Genomic DNA, 18718 nt, shown 5'->3' with positions numbered 1-18718 from the left:
TTGGGGTCCCCCCATCCTGTGTGCACCTGTTAAGTTGTCCCTCCCACCCCGCTGGCATCATGCAGGTACCTGCTCCTCTGCTCAGTTCTAGACTCCTCCCATTACCCCAGGTTTGGGGATGAGGAGATGGAGGCTCTGAGATGTGGGGCCATTTGCCCGAAGTTACGCAGCATTTGGACCCAGGACTCCCTGATCCTAAGTGCAGGGATGGGAAGGAGTCTGGTGAGCCAGAACCAGGCAGGATGGGGGGCAGGGGGTCTAAGCCACCCAGGAAAGACTGGAGGAGCTGCGTTGGGGGGACCCAGGCAGAGGGCAGTCAGCCCTTCTTTCTCCAGATGCCTAGGTGCTGCGGTCACTCTGCACCAGGGGTCATGAGCTGAAGGGGAACTGAGCGCTCTCCCTTGAGGATGGTCTAGTCCGGGAGGTTTCCTTCTCTCCACGAATGCATCTGAGAGAGGGGCCCCATGAAACACCAAAACCTGGGCTGAGTCGGGGGCAGGGCTCCTCAGCCCCCTGGGGGCTTCCAGCCGCAGCCTAGCCTTGGCAAGCTCAGGCCATCCAGTTTGTGGGCCACTCCCAGTATCACAGCGCTCCTGCCCTGGAACCTGCTGTGGCTCCGCACTGCCCCCAGGGCACAGCCTGAAATCTCTTGGTGTGACATGTAAGGCTGATCCCAGCCTGGCTCTGGCCCACTCTTCTGGTAGGTCCACCCAGGGGCTCGGCTGCTCTCTTCCCTGTGCCTCTGCAGACTGTCCTGGGAGCTCCCATACCCCTCCCCTCAGGTGGTGCCTTCTCGGGCTGCCCCCCTTCCTCTGGCACCTTGTACAGGCTGGTACGTGTCCCCTGCCCCATCCGCCTCCCCAGGGCACCCCAGGCCTGAGCACAGAGGTGTCAGTGTTTGGCCCTGGGTGTGCCCTGCCACACCCCCCTTCAGCCCTTCCCCCAAACCTCACTGCAGCAACCCCAGCCTGCCTTTCCCCACCCCCTTGTCACCGTCTAGCATATTCCATATCTGACTGATCCGTTCCAGCGGCCTTCCTCCACACTAGCACACCAGCTGCCCCAGGGCAGGAGGGGGTCTGTCCTTTCCTTCAGGGCTGTGTGTATTCCCTGTGTCCTCAGGGTCCTGGACTTCGCCTGGCACACAGCAAGTGCTCGGAAGGGTTGGTGGAAAGGGGCTCACAGCCCGAGTCCCCGGGAGCCATCCTTTCTCCCCCGCACTCTGTAGAAGCCTGGGGGCCATGCAGAGGCCCGGGGCAGGGGGCCGGAGGGCCTCGGACTGCGGCCCCGCCCCTCACCGGCCCAGGTGCATCACCAAGTACGCCCAGGTGGGTGGGGCCGCCCCCACGGTCGTGCTCCGGTGGGCCCTGGCTGAGGGTGGTCCTGGGGAGCAGGGAGCAGCTATTTCTGTCGGATAGACAGATCCGGATCCACACTCTAGAATGTGTGTGTGTGCACAGATGAGATGGCCTCAGAGGGGCAGAGGCTTGACCGAAGCCACCTGCTGGGAAGCCAGCAGAGCCTACTGGGCCCCAGCTCCCTGTCCCCAGCTTACCTGGCAGAGCAGAGCATGTCTGGGGGGGGAGTGTGGAAGACGGGGTCAGGAGCCGTGGTCCTGACTGCCCTGCCTCCCTGCTGCCCCCACCGCACCCCCAAGCAGTACGTGGGTTCCTTCCCCGTGGACGACCTGGATACCCAGGAGGGTGTGTGGCTCGTACAACAACAGTTGTGGGCACTGAAGGTAGGGCGCTGGGGGGGGGCGCATCCCTGGCCGGGGTCACAGCCTTGGAAGGTCAGGCTAGAATGGCCCCTGAGGCCACCTGATCCAATCCCCCCTCCCCCCCATCACGGAGATGGAGCAAGTGAGGCCCAAGGAGGGGCGGGAGCAGAGCCATTCTGAGAAGTGTGCCCTGGAGGGCCATAGCCAGGCTCCTGGAGCCGTGTCCCTTGTGCCCCCCCCCACCCCGGGACCCCTTCCCTTGGGCAGTCATGACCAGTGTCCCATGTGAGGAAGCCACAGATGGGAGGTTGGGGGATAGTCAGAACATGGGCAGCACTGGCCCCACCGGGGGCTGCCTTCCAGGACCCAGCCACACTTCCCCAGCTCCGGGGGAGTCCACTGTCCAGGGCCCAGTCCCTTGGCAGCTGGGGTGGAGTTGGCTGCCCAGCTGGTGGTGGCTAGTCCTGAGGCAGGGCAGGGCCTGGAAGGTCATGCCTGCCCCCAACCAACTCTCTCCCACGCAGGATTATCCCCGACGTCGGGCCGTCATCCTGAAATTCAGCCTCCAGGGTCTTAAGATCTACAGCGGGGAGGGCGAGGTAGGAGCCTGTATGGGTGCAGGTGAGGCCTGGACTGGACAGGTGTCCTACTCCCTCAGAATGCGCCCGGCCCCGCGCCGCCCTTAAGCATCCCTGCCCTCCCAGCCTGCTCTGGGCCTGTGGACATCCTGTCTCCGTGGGCCCTGCCCTCAAGGCAAGCTCTGGCAACGCTTTCTCCTCCATCTCACCCCCAGCCCGGGCCCTCCAAAATCTCCGGGGCCTGCCTCCTGGCCTGATGTCAGGATCATCAGCCCCGGCTTTTTGCAGGCCCCTGGGGCCTCCGTGTAGGCCTGCCCAGAGATGGCCAGGAGGCTGTGGCCCGACTCGGGCTGGAGGCCAGTAGGGAGCACCGGCTTCATGGCTCATCCCTCTCCTGCCACAAGCCTGTGTGTGTTGAACACCAACCTTGTGCCAGGCTGTGCACCCACAAACCCAGGGCCACGCTCCTACGACTGTGGTGCAAATCGTGTCCTGGACATGTGCATCACAGGGGCCTGGGGGTCAGGTCCTGTGCCACTTGCATGAAGTCTCACTGATCCCCACCCACAACCCCATCAGAGCGGGGGTACCGTCCCCACTAAATGAGTGTCACAGGGCGTGGAGGGCTGTGTTTACCTGCCCAAGTGACCCAGAGAGTATGCAGAGCCAGGATTCAAACCCTGGTCATCTGACTCCAGACACCAGATGTGCAACCTGAGGGTCCACTGCCACGACCTTTCTCTGTGACCCTGCCAGCCGTGAACAACTTGCCCTCAGTTCTGTAGCATGACGGCAGCAGGGGCGGGGGGACGACAATCCCAACCAGCAGGTTGGCAGTGGGGACAAGGGACCAAGCCCAGAGGCAATGGGAAGGATGGGAGTCCCATTTGAAGCAGGGTTTGGGTGGCCTGGAGGGAGGGAAGAGTTTGTCCCCTGGAGCTGGGTGGGCCCTAAGCCGGGCACAGGCTGGACAGCGGGCCCCGGAGGCCAGCCTGCAGGGGTGTGGGGCCCACAGGGCCAGGGCTGGCAGCCACAGGCCGCAGTGGGTCTGATGAGGCCATCCTGCCCGTGCTCCCCAGGTGCTCCTGATGGCTCATGCTCTGAGGCGCATCCTCTACTCCACCTGGTGCCCAGCTGACTGCCAGTTTGCCTTCATGGCCCGAAATCCCCAGAGCCCAGCCAGCAAGCTCTTTTGCCATCTCTTCGTGGGCAGCCAGCCTGGAGAGGTATCTGGGGCCCAGGGCGGGGCGAGCACTGCTGAGGCTGGGGTTGGCCATGCACCAGGCATCAGCGTGCGCTCTGGGGACCAAGGGGCGAGCACTCCTTGCCACACTGGCTCCTTCTATGGCTCTGTCCACGGAGGGTTCCACAGAAGCACGTTAGTGGCCTCAGCATTCCCCGGGGCCTGGAAGTGGGGATCAGGCCAGGTGCTTAGAAATTGGATGGTCATGCTACTAGGCCTTTGCTCATGCTGTTCTGCCTGAAATTCACTTCCCCTCTGGCAGAGTCCAGCTTGCTCTTCAAGGCTAGTCCATGTGTCTGTGAAGCCTGCCTTGAGTCCTCTAGATCACTCTTCCCCCCCCCCTTTTTTTTTTTTTAAGATTTTTACTAAAAAAGCCTGATGCAGGACTCAATCCCAGAACCCGGGGATCACGCCTTGAGCCAAAGGCAGACGCTCAACCACTGAGCCACCCAGGCGTCCCCCACTCTTCCCTTCTGAGGTCTTGTGACATGAACTATGCTCTGTCATCTGTCTGTCCCTAATTACAGATAATAGAATTCTTTGAGAGCAGAAAGTGGGTCCAGGTCTTGAACTGCCCTGGTGTGTGGGCCCGTGGGGCCCGTGGATGAGTGAGTAGATCCCGGCAATCAAGCCGCTATGGGCACCATGAACAACAGAGCTGTGGCAGCCGACTGCTCAGCAAGCAGAGGCTGGGCGTGGTTCCACCCAGCAACATTTGCCGTCACCCCTGCATCTCAAGCTGTGTGCAGGCGGTGGGAATGACAGGTGGCTGAGACACTGCACCCGATCTTCCCACACTCACGGTTCCATCCTGTCGGGCTGGGTAATGAGTGTGGTGGTAGAGCATAGTGGCCCTGGAGCGGTGGGTCTATGCTGGGGGCTTTCTGTGCTCCACTTCACTGAAGGAGCACAGGGAAGTGGGGAGGAAACTGAGGCACAGAGGTGCCATGCTCTGCCCGGAGTCACACAGTAGCCCCTAAGTGATGGAGCTGGCACTGGACCCCAGGTTGCAGGGCTGGAGGGCCTGGGCTCATAGCCACTGCTCTAAGAGGGTGACATAGGGTGGGGTAGTAAACCCAGGGGTAGGAGTGCATGTGGCCCAGGCATTCCCAGCCCCAAGCAGGATGTCTGCAACAAAGCAGATGCTCAGGATTTGTGAAATGAACGAAGGAAGCTGGTAGGAGGGACAGCATGGTGGTGAAGTTTTGCAGGATGAGAGGAGTTTTCCCAGGAAGAATGGGGAAAAGGGGCTCCAGCACTAAGGGTGACTGGGCTGATGTGTAGGGTTCCTCAGGGAACCTGTCCCAACTGAGCCCGCCCCTCCTCCTTCCTAGGTCCAGATCCTGCACCTGTTGCTCTGCCGTTCCTTCCAGCTTGCTTACCTCTTGCAGCACCCTGAGGAGCGGGCCCAGCCTGAGCCCGGCCTGGGGGCTGCAGGGGACATGCCCCTGAAGCCACAGCCCAGCCCCGGGGGGCCCTCTGGCCTAGTGCGGGAACCCTTCAGCCGAGATCAGCTCTCACAGAACGTTCATGCACTGGTCTCCTTCAGGCGGCTGCCAGCAGAGGGGCCTGTGGGCAGCGGGGTACGCAGGAGCCCCAGCCAGGGCAGGGGCTGTGGACAGGGGGACCCCAGGCGAGGGTTTGGGGGTCAGTGTGGGGGGAGGGGGTGGTGGACATCAGTGGGAAGGGGTTTCGCCTGACCTGACGTGGCCGAGCCTGAGTCGGCCTGCCCCCGTGGGCCCCTCTTGGTGCTTTAGAAGGAGCTACCAGAGTCAGAAGGCCGTGGGGGAGCCCGCCACGCCCGCCTGGGGAACCCTTACTGCTCGCCCACGCTGGTGCGCAAGAAGGCCATTCGCAGCAAGGTGATCCGCTCTGGGGCTTACCGTGGCTGCACCTACGAGACTCAGCTGCAGCTGTCAGCTCGGGAGGCCTGTGAGTGGCAGGGGCGTGGGCCTGTGTGTGCCCCCGTGAGTCAGAGAGCTAAGCCTGAGCGGCTGTGTCAATGCAAGGCTGTGCCCGTGTGTGGCTGTGCCCGTGTCCACGGGAGTGTGCAGAGGGGATCGTGTAGCTGTGCCTGAGGGAGCTGTGTGTGTGTGGATGCATCTTTGCTGCGGGAGGCCTGGTGAGGACACCAGCATGTGGGTAAATGGCGGTGGTGGCCTCTCCCTCTGACCCCTGGGTGGTCTCCACAGTTCCTGCAGCTTGGGAGGCGTGGCCGCGGGGGCCTGGTGGCCCGGCGTGCCTGGTGGAGAACGAGGGCAGCCTGACGGAGAACATCTGGGCCTTTGCTGGCATCTCCAGGTAGGGGGGCCTGCCTGGCTGGTGCGCAGCCCCTGGGATGGGCAGAGGAGTGGGCTGTGGGCTCCCCCCAGCCAGGGACTAACCCCACTGGGTGCGTTTTCTCAAATGTGAAATGGGGATAATAAGAGGTCTATGGAGAGGATCAAACCGGGCAACTCTGGGACAGCCTTCAGCACGCGGCCTGTCACAGGGCAGCAGCTTCCTTACCGCCCGCCCTTCACCAGTCTCCCGGTTGGGTCTTGAAGCCATCAGCGGTCAAGAACCCCTTAGACGCCTCCAGGGAAGTCTAAAAGCTTCCCCCCTGGAGGGCCTACTCTGGGTCCGGCACCGCCTCCGGTTCTGCATCGCCCCGGGGATGCCCCAGATGCCAGGTGGCGGTCGCTCCCGCCTTCAGCCTCTCCCCGCCGCCCTCCCAGGCCCAGCGCCCTCGCCCTGCTGCGGAGAGACGTGCTGGGCGCCTTCCTGCTGTGGCCCGAGCCGGGCGCCAGTGGCCAGTGGTGCCTGTCGGTGCGGACACAGTGCGGCGTGGTGCCCCACCAGGTCTTCCGCAACCACCTGGGCCGCTACTGCGTGGAGGTGAGCGTGCGGGCAGCCGGCCGCGTCCTCGCCCCGCCCTCGCCCCAAGCTCCGCCCTCGGCCCCGCCCACTCTGGCCCGGGGCGGGAGCGCACGCCCCTCATCACGGTGCCCCATTGGCTCCCTCTGGCCACGCCCCTTAGTCTCTAACTCTCCAACCAGTTTGTCATTGGCTCTGCTGGCCCCGGCCTCGGGCCCCCGGCGGAGGCTTTTTTTTTTCCCCCAAAGATTTTAATTATCTGATAGCGCTAGCAGGGGTAGGAGCGGAGGAAGAAGCCGACTCTGCGGGGAGCCTGAGGCGGGGCTCCATCCCGGGGCTCTTGAGATCTCCTGAGGTCATGACCTGAACCACCCAGGCGCCCCCAGGGGTTTTTGGAGGGGACCTCCAGTAGCCTTGGGCCCCGGTCAGGCCTCCCATTTCTGGGGGAATCCAGGCTTTCCCACATCCTAGCCCATCTTTTAGTGGAGCTGGAAAGTGACTCAGGGCAGGGGTTGGCCTAAGCTCACCCGGCCTCTGGGCTTCCAGGTCTGGGGACCCGGCCTGCCCACAGGTCTCCAGGGACCAGATGGGTGCACTTATTACAAGCTGAATGCCTCAGTCCTGTCCAGGCTGGCAGGAGAGGAGAGGAGACAGTGTCTGGCTCTGCGGTGAGCAGGACCGTGCCCTCTCTGAGCTCCAGTTTCCTCCCTTCTGAAAGGGGGCAGGATCCCTTGGGAGGGGGATGCTGGTGCCCAGAGCAGAGCCATGGGGAGGGGACGCTGGAGCTTCAGCCCTTTCTGCCCTAGCACCTGCCTGCCGAGTTTGCCAGCCTGGAGGCCCTGGTGGAACACCATGCTGGAACCGAGCGCAGCCTCTTCTGCTCCCTGGACATGGGCCGTCTGAACCCCAGCTATGAAGAGCAGGACTGTGGGTCTGAGGGCAGACCTCCCCGGACATTGCGGCCCCTGAGCCACGCCAAGTCCGAGGCAGAGCTGCAGGGCCTGGGCTAAGAGGTAGCCCACTAGCCCTACCTCACCCTAGCTTCTGGGCCTCACTTGGCCGCCCTGCCCTTCCGCCACCCTGCTGGTCCCCAGTTCCATCCAGTCACTCTGCCCCTTGGACCAGCTTTCCATCACTTCACTGCCTGTGGTAGGAGGGGAGCCCTGATGCTGGGGATTGCCAGTGGCTTCTCACAAGACAGGTGGCCCTGCCGAGATTTTAGGAGGGGCAGGCGGAGCTCCGGGCTTCCCTTAACTTGCTGGGTGACTTTGGATGCTTGTCTCTGGGCCTCATTTTACTCCTAAGAGGGGAGCTTTCTGAGGTGGACAGGAAGGTTCGATCATGAGGGATGTGGCCATCTTGTAAGGAGGCCAGGCCTCAGGGCCCTGACTGGGAGTCTTCCGAGAGTACCTGACTGAGGGAGGGAGCATGTCTGGGGAAGCAGGAGCATGAGGGACATGAGGGAGCATGTCTGGGGAGGCAGGAGCATGTCCTCACTGCGGGCAAAGACCTGGGGGCGAGCCCCTTGTCCATGGGAGAAACAGAGAGAACTTGGAGGAACTGATGGGCATGGTGGCTGGGCCGAGCTGTACCCAGGCTGACAGACACACAGCCTGTTTCTCACATCACGTGAGGTAAGGGAGTCTTGTATTGAATTCTGAGGAATGAGGGTTAGGAGGGCACAAAAGGGCAGGCTGGACGAAGGGCCATGCCCGCCACAAGGCCACACACAGACGTGTGTGTGAAAGGGACGTGAACGGACAGGGTAAAGAATCCCTGTGCTGCTTAGAAAGGCTAGTTTGTCTCCAATCAAATCCACAGGATGGTGATTCCTGCCTTCTGGGGAGGGATGCCCCAGCCTCATCCCCTCCCCCACAGCCCTGAGGACCACCAAGACGGGCCCCCCCACCCCCTGACCCACACACGGGGTCATTTTCCTCGTCCATTTGACTGGGAGGGGCCAGCAGTGAGCCATAGGAGTGAGGGGTGATGAGGGTCCTGTTCAACTCATCCTGCAGGCAGGTCTGGCTTTAGGGGCTGCCTGGGAAGCCACCGGATTCTGGCCCACTTCCCATGCTTGTCAGGGGCTAGCTCACTGGCCTGCCCCACTGGGAATGGGGTCAGAGTAGAACCATCCAAAGGTAGAAGTGATGTGGGCCCTGCCAGAGGGGCCCTTGGCCTTAGCGGGGAGTGGGGGTAAAGGGAAATGACTCTGATCTAAGGCGATGGTCCTGCAGTGATTGACAGATCCAGGTGCCCCCCCCCCCCTTTAAGCTCGACAGATGGACACAAATACCGAATTATTTAGGGAGCAAGTTCACTTTGGATGAACTTCTATTTCTGAGGCAGAGGCCGAGTCACGAATCTGGGGGCTGCCCTCTCCCCCTTCTAGGAGTGGGATGTGGCTGTTCTGAGCCTTGAAAGATGGATTTCTGACTCCTGGAAGGGAGAGGGGGTGCCTAACGGGAGAGAAAGAAGGGAGGCTCCTCAGGAAGTCAGGCCCCACATACCCAGCTTATAGCCTCCCGCCCAGGAAATGGTCTGGGCTGGGGACCCTGTCACTCTCGTTACAAGGGACAACAGGAGGCAGCTGGCCTTTGGGGGTTCTTCTCACTGGAACTACAGCACTGATTTTATATTGAACGTGAGTGGGAACTGGGACTCATTTTACAGCCATTTCCACCAGAACCGATGGTCCCTGGTCCCCCGTGGGAGGCCCGGTCTCACCTTTCCCTGGCAAGCAGAGGGGTTTGCTGACACAGTGTCCGGAATTACAGCACCCGAGACATGTGTTCAAGACCTGGTGACTGGCCCAGGCTGAGGAGGCCAAAGCCTCCCTCTGTGAGAGAGGGGTTTTGTCGTGCGCACCGTCCATGTGGACAGGGCATCAGGAATGTTCTCAAAGCACGTTACCATTCCTTCACACAGTATTCATCACGTGGTATGCACAGGGCAAGGGGCTTGACTCCTGTGCAGATGCTTCAGTGTCTTAATCATAGATCAGTTTTCTCTTTGTTCCAACGGGCACCACCTGGGTAGCCAGCTCTCCTCACTGTGTGGACTTGAAACAAATAAAATGCGTTTCTTCGGATGGTCTAGTACAGACTTTCCCTTCGGAAGGCAAGGTCTTCTTCCAGGCCGCTCACTAGGTTTGCCAACCATACCTTCGGCGGGCGCCCAAGGGTGAGCCACACAGAGATCCTGTCCTCAGGGCTCGGGATGTCTTGAAGGAATAGGGTCGGTAGATTTGTCCAAGTCATGTCTGTCCTGTTAAAAGCTTCAATGGGTATTTCAATGGGTATTTCCTACTGGAAAGTGACAGCTGCTTTTCTGGCCGGAGGGACTTTGGCTCAGACGGGGATCTTGGCTTGGCTCAAGCCAACAGTCAAAAGACTTTGGCTCTCAAAAGTTGTTTTTTTTTTTTCTTTGTTTTTTAACCTGCATCTTAGAAAAAATGAGGGCGGCATTAGAAAGCAGCTTTGCTCTGTCGGGGGTTGGGGGGTGGGTAGCCCTCCCCGGAGTCCGTAGAGGGATAAGAGGCGACCTGTCTCAGTCTGGAGGCCCCGCTTCCTGCGTCCCCGCGTCCTGGCTGGGCAACGTCGGGCAAACTGCTTAACCTCTCTGGGCCGGGCGGTGGGGAGGTGAGGAGGGAGCTGACGCCCCAGCACCGGGCCGCCCCGGCCGGCCTCCCGCGACGGAACGCCCCAGCGGCGGGTGGCGAGAACGCGGGGGTCCCCCGGGAGCCTGCGGCTGTGACGCCACCGGCGTTGCCCGGCAACCGCGAACGCCGCGGCTGCGCGCTGGGGAGGCTCCGGGGCTCGGGTCCCGCGGCGGCGCCTGCAGCGCGGATCCCTCCACTGCCCGCTCCCCGGGCCGGGCCTCAGGGACGGGCGAGCCCTGGGGCGGGAGGAGGCGGCGGCCCCGGCTCCGGTCCTGCGACGCGCCCCCGCCGCGCCCCTCCTCTCCGGGCGCCCCCCCGAGCGGTCCCGCCGCCAGGCCCCGCCCCCGCCCCTGGCCACGCCCCCGCCCCTGGCCACGCCCCTAGGCGCTGGCCCCGCCCCCTGGCCCCGGCGGCCGCCCATCCCGGCCTCGCCGCCCCCCTCGGGCCGCACCCCGGGGCCCCCCGCCGCGGCGCCATGGCCTCGGAGTCGGTGAAGGTGGTGGTGCGCTGCCGCCCCATGAACCAGCGGGAGCGGGAGCTGAACTGCCAGCCCGTGGTGACGGTGGACTCCGCGCGCGGCCAGTGCTTCCTGCAGAACCCGGGCGCCGCCGACGAGCCCCCCAAGCAGTTCACCTTCGACGGCGCCTACTACATGGACCACTTCACCGAGCAGATCTACAACGAGATCGCCTACCCGCTGGTGGAGGTGAGGGCGCCCGGGGGCCTGAAGGGACTGTCCCCGAGCTGGGCGGGAAGGCCTTCTGGAGAAGGTAGGTGGACACCAGCAGGTGGGGCCCAAGTCCCCGAAGTCCTGTCTCCCGGCAGGAGACAGCTGGAGCTGCCCCTCCTTGGCCTTGCTCGTGGGTCCCTGCCTCATCCTGGAAGTAACCCCCCCCCCCCCAGCAAGCCTCCCTCCGCAGGGTCCTCAGGAAACCCCAGCCCAGAATGGGAGATGCCAAAGACCTGGTGGGTGGCTCTGTCACCTCTCTCCTCTAGCTCTCCCTGCCGGCCCGAGTTCCACCACTACCCGGGGTTCTCTGCCATTGCATCTCACAGAGCCTCCAACTCAACACGACATAAGTTCATTTTCATTCATTCATCCACTCAGCTATCAAGGAGCATGTCCATGCCAGGCCCACCCTTGGCTTGGGGAGCACAGCCCCCAAGGAGGCGGGAGCTCCTTACCCAGTGAGCTCATGGTCCAGGGGAGAAGAGCTAAACTAATGGCTCCAATCCAAGGCGATGGAGGGGCCGAGAAGCCCGAGACACACGTTGGCAGCTAGTGAATCTGGGCTTGGAGGGCAGGGAGGGGAGGGGAAGGCCCAGCCGGCTTCCTGAAAGCGGTGAGGCTTAAGTGGAGGAAAGGGCATTTCAGGCGGAGCCCTGCATTTGACTCTGTGGACATGCATAGAGCTGGAGTCCTCGTTCCTGCTGGGGAAACTGAGGCCAGGAGTATCAGAGAATGAGTTAGGGGCAGTTTTGATACCCAGCACAGTGCCTGGAACCTGACTCCATCCTGCTGCCTCCCGTTAAGTGAGCAGCACGCCAAGCACAGCTCAGGTGCGTCTGAGCCAGGAGCAGCTGCACCAGTAGGGCCAGGGGGCTGTGTGTCTGTCCTGCGGGGCCCTGAGCCCACTTCCAGGCTCTCCAGGGGTTGTGCCACCTCCACGGGGCCTCCTGTCCGGGCCCTTACCTTTGGGTCCTATTGCCCAAAGCCCCCAGCTCTTCTGACCACCTCTTCTGCCCTTTTCTTTTCTGCTTCTCTCGCCCTTAAATCCAGTCCCTGTTCTTGATCTTCTCGGTCACAGGGTGACCTCTTTGGCTTTCCTGGGTGCTGTCCACCCCAGTGCCACCCTTCCACACACTCAGCACCTTCTCATCTGCACGCCTGGCCCATGGGCTCTTTCCTAGCCGGTGGCTTTGCCATCTGCCCCTTCTCCCTGCTTCACCCCCATGGCCTTAGAGTCGCCTCTGATGAGGCACCCCTGACCCACCCGCAGGCTGGGTACAGTGGCTCCTACCACGTCCAGACGTCAGTCTAGTAAACGCCATAGGATTCTGTCCCCAGTTGAGATGTTCAGCAGTTTGCGTGGGAAGGGGTAGAAGGGGGACGTGAGGCAATTTAGGACAGATGTTTTATTTTATTTTTTTTTAAGATTTATTTATTCATGAGAGAGAGAGAGGCAGAGACATAGGTAGAGGGAGAAGCAGGCTCCACGCAGGGAGCCCAACGTGGGACTCCATCCCGGGTCTCCAGGATCACGCTCTGGGCCAAAGGCAGACTGCTGAGCCACCCGGGGATCCTCTGGACAGATGCTTTAAAAAAAAAATAAGATTGGGATCCCTGGGTGGCGCAGCGGTTTGGCGCCTGCCTTTGGCCCCGGGCGCGATCCTGGAGACCCAGGATCAGATCCCACGTCGGGCTCCCGGTGCATGGAGCCTGCTTCTCCCTCTGCCTGTGTCTCTGCCTCTCTCTCTCATTCTGTGTGACTATCATAAATAAATAAAAATTAAAAAAAAATAAGATTTATATATTTATTTTAGAGAGAGAGAGAGAGAAAGCACAAGCTGGGGGAGGGGCAGAGGGAGAAGGACAGAGATTCCCAAGCAGACTCCCACTGAGCACAGAGCCCGATGTGGGGCTCAATCCCAGGACCCTGAGATCCTGACCTGAGGGTCGGACACTTGATCGACGGAGCCACCCAGGCACCCCAGGACAGATGCTTTTTATTTCAGTTTCAATAGTTACGAGTTTAACGTAAAGTAGGAAAAATACTTAGCACATCCAACCTGTTATCACTGAGGATAACAGTGAGTTAAAAAGAGAGCCCGTTAGCAGTTAGCAGATTTCCGGAAGGTCAGCTCGCAAGTAAGAGAACAGGGAGACGTGCAGAAGCCGGGGTGGGCGTCCAGAGGGGCCGACATTTAGGACCCGTTCCCCATGCAAGGCCGTCCCTTGTAGAGCTGGAGGTGTCACTTGGTGGGTGAAACCTTTTCTGAAATCTTATGTTTTGCCTTAATGCTTGTAAAAATTTTTTCTACTTTACTCCAGAACAGTGTTGTTCTGTAGAACTTTCTACAACGGTGGAAGTGTTCTGTATCTGGGCTCTTTGGTTAGGTGCCACCAGCCGCAGGTGGCAGGTGGGCACTGGAAATGAGGCTAGAACTACTGAAGAACTGGATATTAATTTTGCTTAAAGTCAAGTTAAATTTGAATAACTGCAGGTGGCTAGTGGCCGCCGCAGTGAACAACAACAACTCTTGAGCACTGATTGGGGATACAAATGTAACAAGAGCCACGTGCTTAATTTAAATTTTCTAGTAACCATATTTTGTTTTATTAAAGTATTTGTTTTTTATATATATATGATCTGGGATAAGTGTGATTTTTAATTTTTAAATTTATTTTATTTATTTTCAAAAGGTTTTATTTATTTGACAGAGATAGAGTGTAAACGAGCAGGGGGAGCAGGAGAGGGAGAAGCAGGTTTCCTGCTCAGGGGCTTGATCCCAGAACTCTGGGATCATGACTTGAGCCAAAGGCAGGCATTTAACCGACTGAACCACCCAGGGGCCCCTAATTTTATTTTTAAAAAATATTTTATTTACGTTTTTGAGAGCACAAGTGGGGATTGGGGAGGAGAAGCAGGCTTCTTGCTGAGCGGGGAGCCCAACAAGGGGTTGATCCCAGGACCCCCGGATCGTGAGCTGAGCTGTAGGCAGATGCCTAACCAATTGAGCCACCAGGAGCCCCTTAATTTTATTTTTAAAAAAATATTATTATTATTATTTTTAGAGAACATGTGAGCAGGGGTGAAGGACAGAAGGAGAGGGAGAGAGAGAATCATAAGCAGGCTCCGTGCCCGGCACAGAGCGTCCACATGGGACTTGATCTCAGGACTCTGAGATTATGACCTGAGCCCAAACCAAGAGTCAGACACTCAACCAACTGAGCCACCCAGGCACCCCTCTTGTAGCTGCATTTTAAAAAGTGAAAGAAGGGGCACCTGGGTGGCTCAGTCAGTTAAGCGTCTGCCTTCGACTCAGGTCATGATCCCTGCGTCAGCTCTCTGCTCAGTGGGGAGTCTGCTTCTCCCTCTGCCCCTCCCCCTGCTTGTGCTCTCTCTCTCTCTCTCCCTCTCTCTGTCAAATAAATAAATAAAATCTTAAAAAACAAATAAGTGAAAGGAAACAAGTGAAATTAGCTTTAATAATTGATTTTAGTTAACCCAGCATATCCAAAATATTATTTCAAAAGCAAAAAAAAATATTATTTCAAGAAAACATACTACTAAATGTTATTATATAGTAACAGTGAGATACTTTACATTCTTTTTTCAGGCAAAGTCTTTGAAATCAGTTGTGTGTTTTACATTGTAGCATGTCTCTAGGCAGATGCTCAAGTGTAAACAGTTAAAAGATAAAGCTCTGTTTAATGGGAAAAAAATTTATTTTAAATTTTTTAAAAAGATTTTATTTATTTACTTATGAGTGACACAGTGAGAGAGGCGCAGAGACACAGGCAGAGGGAGAAGCAGGCTCCATGCAGGGAGCCCGACATGGGACTTGATCCTGGGTCTCCAGGATCATACCCTGGGCCGCAGGCAGCGCCAAACTGCTGCACCACCAGGGCTGCCCTTTTTTAAATTTTTTTTAAAAGATTTTATTTATTAATTTATGAGTAACAGAGAGAGAGAGGGGCAGAGACACAGGCAGAGGGAGAGGAAAAAATGTTTATACTGCCGCAGTTAAATGTAAATGAACTCAAATCAAATCAAATAAATTCAGTCTCTCAGTCTCCCTGGGCCCGTTTCTAGTATGGCTGGTGGCTGCCCTACGACAGTGAAGCCATCTGTAGTTTTGTGTGGCATACCTTCCCCGGGTTTGGGTGACACTGATACTCTGGGCCCCGCACCATGTCCATCGCAGACCATCGTGTGTCCCCGGCTCTGAGGAGCCCAGCGGTGGCTCCGGGCCGGTGATGGGTCTGCCCCGGCCTCTCCCCCATGCGGGGGCCCTGTCCCCGTGTGCAGCCCTCCCTTTCTCCCCCACTCCGCCCCCCGGCCCTCTGATGATGTGCAGCAACCCGCATGTGGTCAAGGCTTCCGTGGACACAGGAGAGGTGCTTGTCCAGTTCTGCCATAAAAATAAGGCCTGGTCCCCAGCGAAGCTGTCAGTCGTGACTTCTGGTCTCCTTCACCAGCCATCCCCGGGGATCCCGAGCCCCACGGTGGTCCGCAGGATGGGCGTGGATGCCAGGTGGGCCCTCGGGGCCCGGGAGCAGCTCTCCTGTTCTGACTCAGGACTCGCCCGTCCCCACGTCCCCACGCTGAGTTCTGGGCTTGATGACCTCGTGGGCTCCGCGCGGGCAGGGGCTGGGGTGGTGCCTTGTTCGTCACTGTGTCCCCAGCCGCAGCGTGGTGCCCGCGCCCATGGGATGAATAAGTGTCCTTGTGAATGGAAACCTTTCCTTCCTTCCCTCCTCTCGCCCCTGTTCCTCCCACCCTCAGCCTCTGACCACTCTGCACCCCTCAGCCTGGAAGGCCCCCTTCTTCCTACAGCTGTTGAACCCGAGCCACCCTTCAGCTACCCGGCCCGCACCCCCTCCCCTTGCCTGCTGCGCGGCCTCCTGCTGGAGGATCACTTGTGGGTGTGGGTCTCCCCCCTCCAGGACGTGAACCCCTTGAGGACAGAGCTGTGACTTGCTCATGTCTGCGCTGCCGACCCCGTGCCATCGTGGCGGCAGACCCAGGGCGCGGCCCTGAGCCTGGGGGTTAGGAGGGGGCCCCTGGCCCGCTGAGCACCCATTTGGGTCCTCCCACCAGGGTGTCACTGAGGGCTACAATGGCACCATCTTCGCCTACGGCCAGACGGGCAGCGGGAAGTCCTTCACCATGCAGGGCCTGCCAGACCCACCTTCCCAGAGAGGCATCATCCCCAGGGCCTTCGAGCACGTTTTTGAGAGCGTCCAGGTAGGGGCCTCATCGCGGGACGGGGCAGGGCTGGTGCTCAGGGCCTCGGGGCCCCCCAGACGTCAAGGGGACTGGTCCTGGGTTCCTCTGCCCGAGGCACGGACCCTGAGCACTTCGGAGCCTACAGTGACTTGGGTGCAGACAAGGCGGCCGCCCTGGTTCTGACAAGGGGAGGGGAGGGGAGCTTCACACTGAGAAAATCCTGCTTCCCGGTTCCATGGTTTTCTCCTGCCGTGTTTGGGCTTTAGCATGTCCCTTGCTGTCCCACGTGGACTGATGATCCCAAGCACCAGCCCCAGAAGCGGTGGGAACAATCGAGCCTCCCGTTTTATTAAGCAGTTGCTACAGACCGAGCCCAGTAGTGCAAAGCCCTTTGCATGAGTGACTCACGGAACCCCCCACCCTGGCCCAGGACATCACTGTTGTCCCCATTTTCGAGATACGGAAGCCTAGACCTATAGCTCTTATGTGCTGGGCAAGACCAGTTATCCCAGTGTCCAGGCTGCAGGAGAGAATTGCCCCGGTGGCCACTCGTGGCCGCGAGCGAGATTCCTGCGTCTGGGAAATGGCAGAGCGTGGACTCCGACCCTGCTCAGCCTCAGAGCTGCTGCACCTGCTCCCACGACTCATTTTGGTGCCCCCAGGAACACTAGCGACAAGGGGGGAGCAGACCATAGCCAGTGCTTGGTCCTTCCCTGTGGCCTCAGTTTCTCTGCCTGGATGACAGGCAGGCCTCTCCCACTTCCTTTCCCACAAGGCTGTGGGGCGAGCATGCGACGGTAGCAATACGAGAATTACGCAAGTCAGAGAAGCCCGAGGGCCCACTGAGCCTGAGAGGAGGGGCAGACAGCTTGCTAGGCAGGCAGGCGGGCCAGGAGGGGTTGGGGTCTCCCCTCCCCCTTGACATCACCTCTCCTGCCGCAATGTCCTTTCGTGCAGTCCTGGCTGCAGAGGGCTTAGGTGGCAGGATCAGGTCTGGTGGCGGGTGCTCAGGTGTCTCTGCTGCCCCGTCCACTCCTGCAGTGCGCAGAGAATACCAAGTTCCTGGTCCGGGCCTCCTACCTGGAGATCTACAATGAAGATGTCCGTGACCTGCTGGGGGCTGACACCAAGCAGAAGCTGGAGGTGAGTGTGGACGTGGCTTGGGCAGGTAGGGGCCCTAAGGGGGGAGGCTGGTGTTGGGCGGTGCTCCCTCAGAAACACAGTGAAGGTGTCCTGGGGGCACAGGTGCAGCTCAGACTAGAGCGGGGACTTCGGAACTTGAATTTTGGAGGATCCTCAGAGTCCCTGTTGTAGGGGAGGGGCTCAGAGGCCTACCCCCAACCACACAACGGGGGGCTAGACCTTACCTGGGGTAATGCCACCTGTATCTGGTGAAGTAGATGGAGTTTTGTGATAAATTGCATTTGAAAAATGGGTTCCACTTCTTTTTTTTTTAAGATAGATTTATTTATTTATTTATTCATTAATTCATTCATTCATTCATAGAGATGTAGAGACACAGGCAGAGGGAGAAGCAGGCTCCCTGCAAGGAGCCCAATGCAGGACTTGATCCCAGGACCCTGGGATCATGCCCTGAGCTGAAGGCAGATGCTCAACCACTGAGCCACCCAGGTGCCCCTGGGTTCCACTTTTTTTTTTTTTTAAGATTGTATTTATTTATTCATGAGAAACACAGAAAGAGAGAGGCAGAGACACAGGCAGGGGGAGAAGCAGGGTCCACACAGGGAACCCGACGTGGGACTCGATCCCGGGTCTCCAGGATCATGCCCTGGGTGGAAGGCGGCGCTAAACTGCTGAGCCACTCTGGCTGCCCTGGGTTCCACTTCTAAAAAATTATTTTGAAAGTTTCTAAGAGCCCCAAAAGCTAGAAAGAAGGTAACAATGATTATCATTTATCGAGCCCTATTTGCTGACTGCTTTATGCACATGATCTTATTACGAGTCCCAGTGATCCTGTTGGGTAGCTGCTATCTGCAGTGTCCCTGCGTAGGAAGGGACCCTTGGAGGCGTTAATTCACTTGCCTATGTTTGTGGCCCACACTGGACTTAAACCCAGGTCTGTGTGACTTCAAGATCCTGAATCTCAAACCTGCCATTTCCCTGCTGTTCATGGCTTCAAATTCTGAGACTTTGTTTGTCTTCACAAAGGGCCTGGTGTGGGGGCCCCCAAGTACCAGCAACATGACCTTATAAAGCAAGGATTGAAGAGGGTGGTGAGGACAAGCTGCTCACAGAGCCTGGCACACAGAAGGCGTCCAACAGGCAGTGGCATCACTTGCCATGAGGGGGTCACACAAGATGGGCAGAGAACTTGGCTGACCCTCTGGGGGGCCCAGTGAGGTCAAGGGACCAGCCAGGACTGGACAGCAGTTGGTGGCAAGGCTGGACCTGGTTCTAGGCCTTAGTGTGAGCCCTTGATTATGTGTCCTCTCTAGGACTCTTTAAATGCCAGGTGGGCCGGGTCAGGTCCAGGGGGGCCAGGCCAGTGGAGGGAGGCTGAGCTGGTTCTGTGGCCAGAGCGCCGGCGGCTGCCCCTCGACTCCGGTGCTTCTTATCTGACCAGGCAGCCAGCGGACCTCCCAAGAGGCCCACGGCCAGCACTGGGAGTGGGCCCAACTCCTTCAGAGTCAGAGTGCCCGAGCTGAAAGAGAAGGTGCCTGGGAAGCCACAGAGTCAGAGTTGGGT

At 59.1% G+C, this 18718-nt stretch overlaps 2 protein-coding genes across 2 annotated transcripts in view; both read left to right on the top strand.

Moving 5' to 3' along the window:
• The first annotated feature begins 1131 nt into the window (after positions 1–1131).
• Positions 1132–9431, top strand: SH2D5 (SH2 domain containing 5). Its single transcript, XM_055332196.1, has 9 exons — positions 1132–1328; positions 1661–1741; positions 2245–2319; positions 3378–3524; positions 4876–5124; positions 5299–5473; positions 5734–5842; positions 6259–6418; positions 7204–9431. Exons 1-9 carry the CDS (start codon positions 1242–1244, stop codon positions 7405–7407), a joined length of 1287 nt encoding a protein of 428 aa, XP_055188171.1. The 5' UTR covers positions 1132–1241; the 3' UTR covers positions 7408–9431.
• Positions 9432–10533: 1102 nt separating this feature from the next.
• Positions 10534–18718, top strand: part of KIF17 (kinesin family member 17) — a 43485-nt gene continuing 35300 nt past the window's right edge. Inside the window, exons 1-3 of the mRNA XM_055331755.1 lie at positions 10534–10764; positions 15884–16030; positions 17054–17155. Coding sequence (XP_055187730.1) covers positions 10534–10764; positions 15884–16030; positions 17054–17155 — 480 coding nt within the window. The remainder of the gene's footprint in view (positions 10765–15883; positions 16031–17053; positions 17156–18718) is intronic.

Source organism: Nyctereutes procyonoides, unplaced genomic scaffold (assembly GCF_905146905.1).
Source record: "Nyctereutes procyonoides isolate TBG_1078 unplaced genomic scaffold, NYPRO_anot_genome, whole genome shotgun sequence".
Taxonomy (NCBI): Eukaryota; Metazoa; Chordata; class Mammalia; order Carnivora; family Canidae; genus Nyctereutes; species Nyctereutes procyonoides.
This window is presented reverse-complemented; position numbering and strand designations above follow the sequence as displayed.

Excerpts from the sequence above, each read along its gene's own strand:
- SH2D5 (XM_055332196.1), top strand. The coding sequence starts at position 1,242 with ATGCAGAGGCCCGGGGCAGGGGGCCGGAGGGCCTCGGACTGCGGCCCC. Across the intron at positions 1,329-1,660 it reads GCATCACCAAGTACGCCCAG|TACGTGGGTTCCTTCCCCGT; the intron begins GTGGGTGGGGCC and ends ACCCCCAAGCAG. Across the intron at positions 5,474-5,733 it reads GCTGTCAGCTCGGGAGGCCT|TTCCTGCAGCTTGGGAGGCG; the intron begins GTGAGTGGCAGG and ends TGGTCTCCACAG.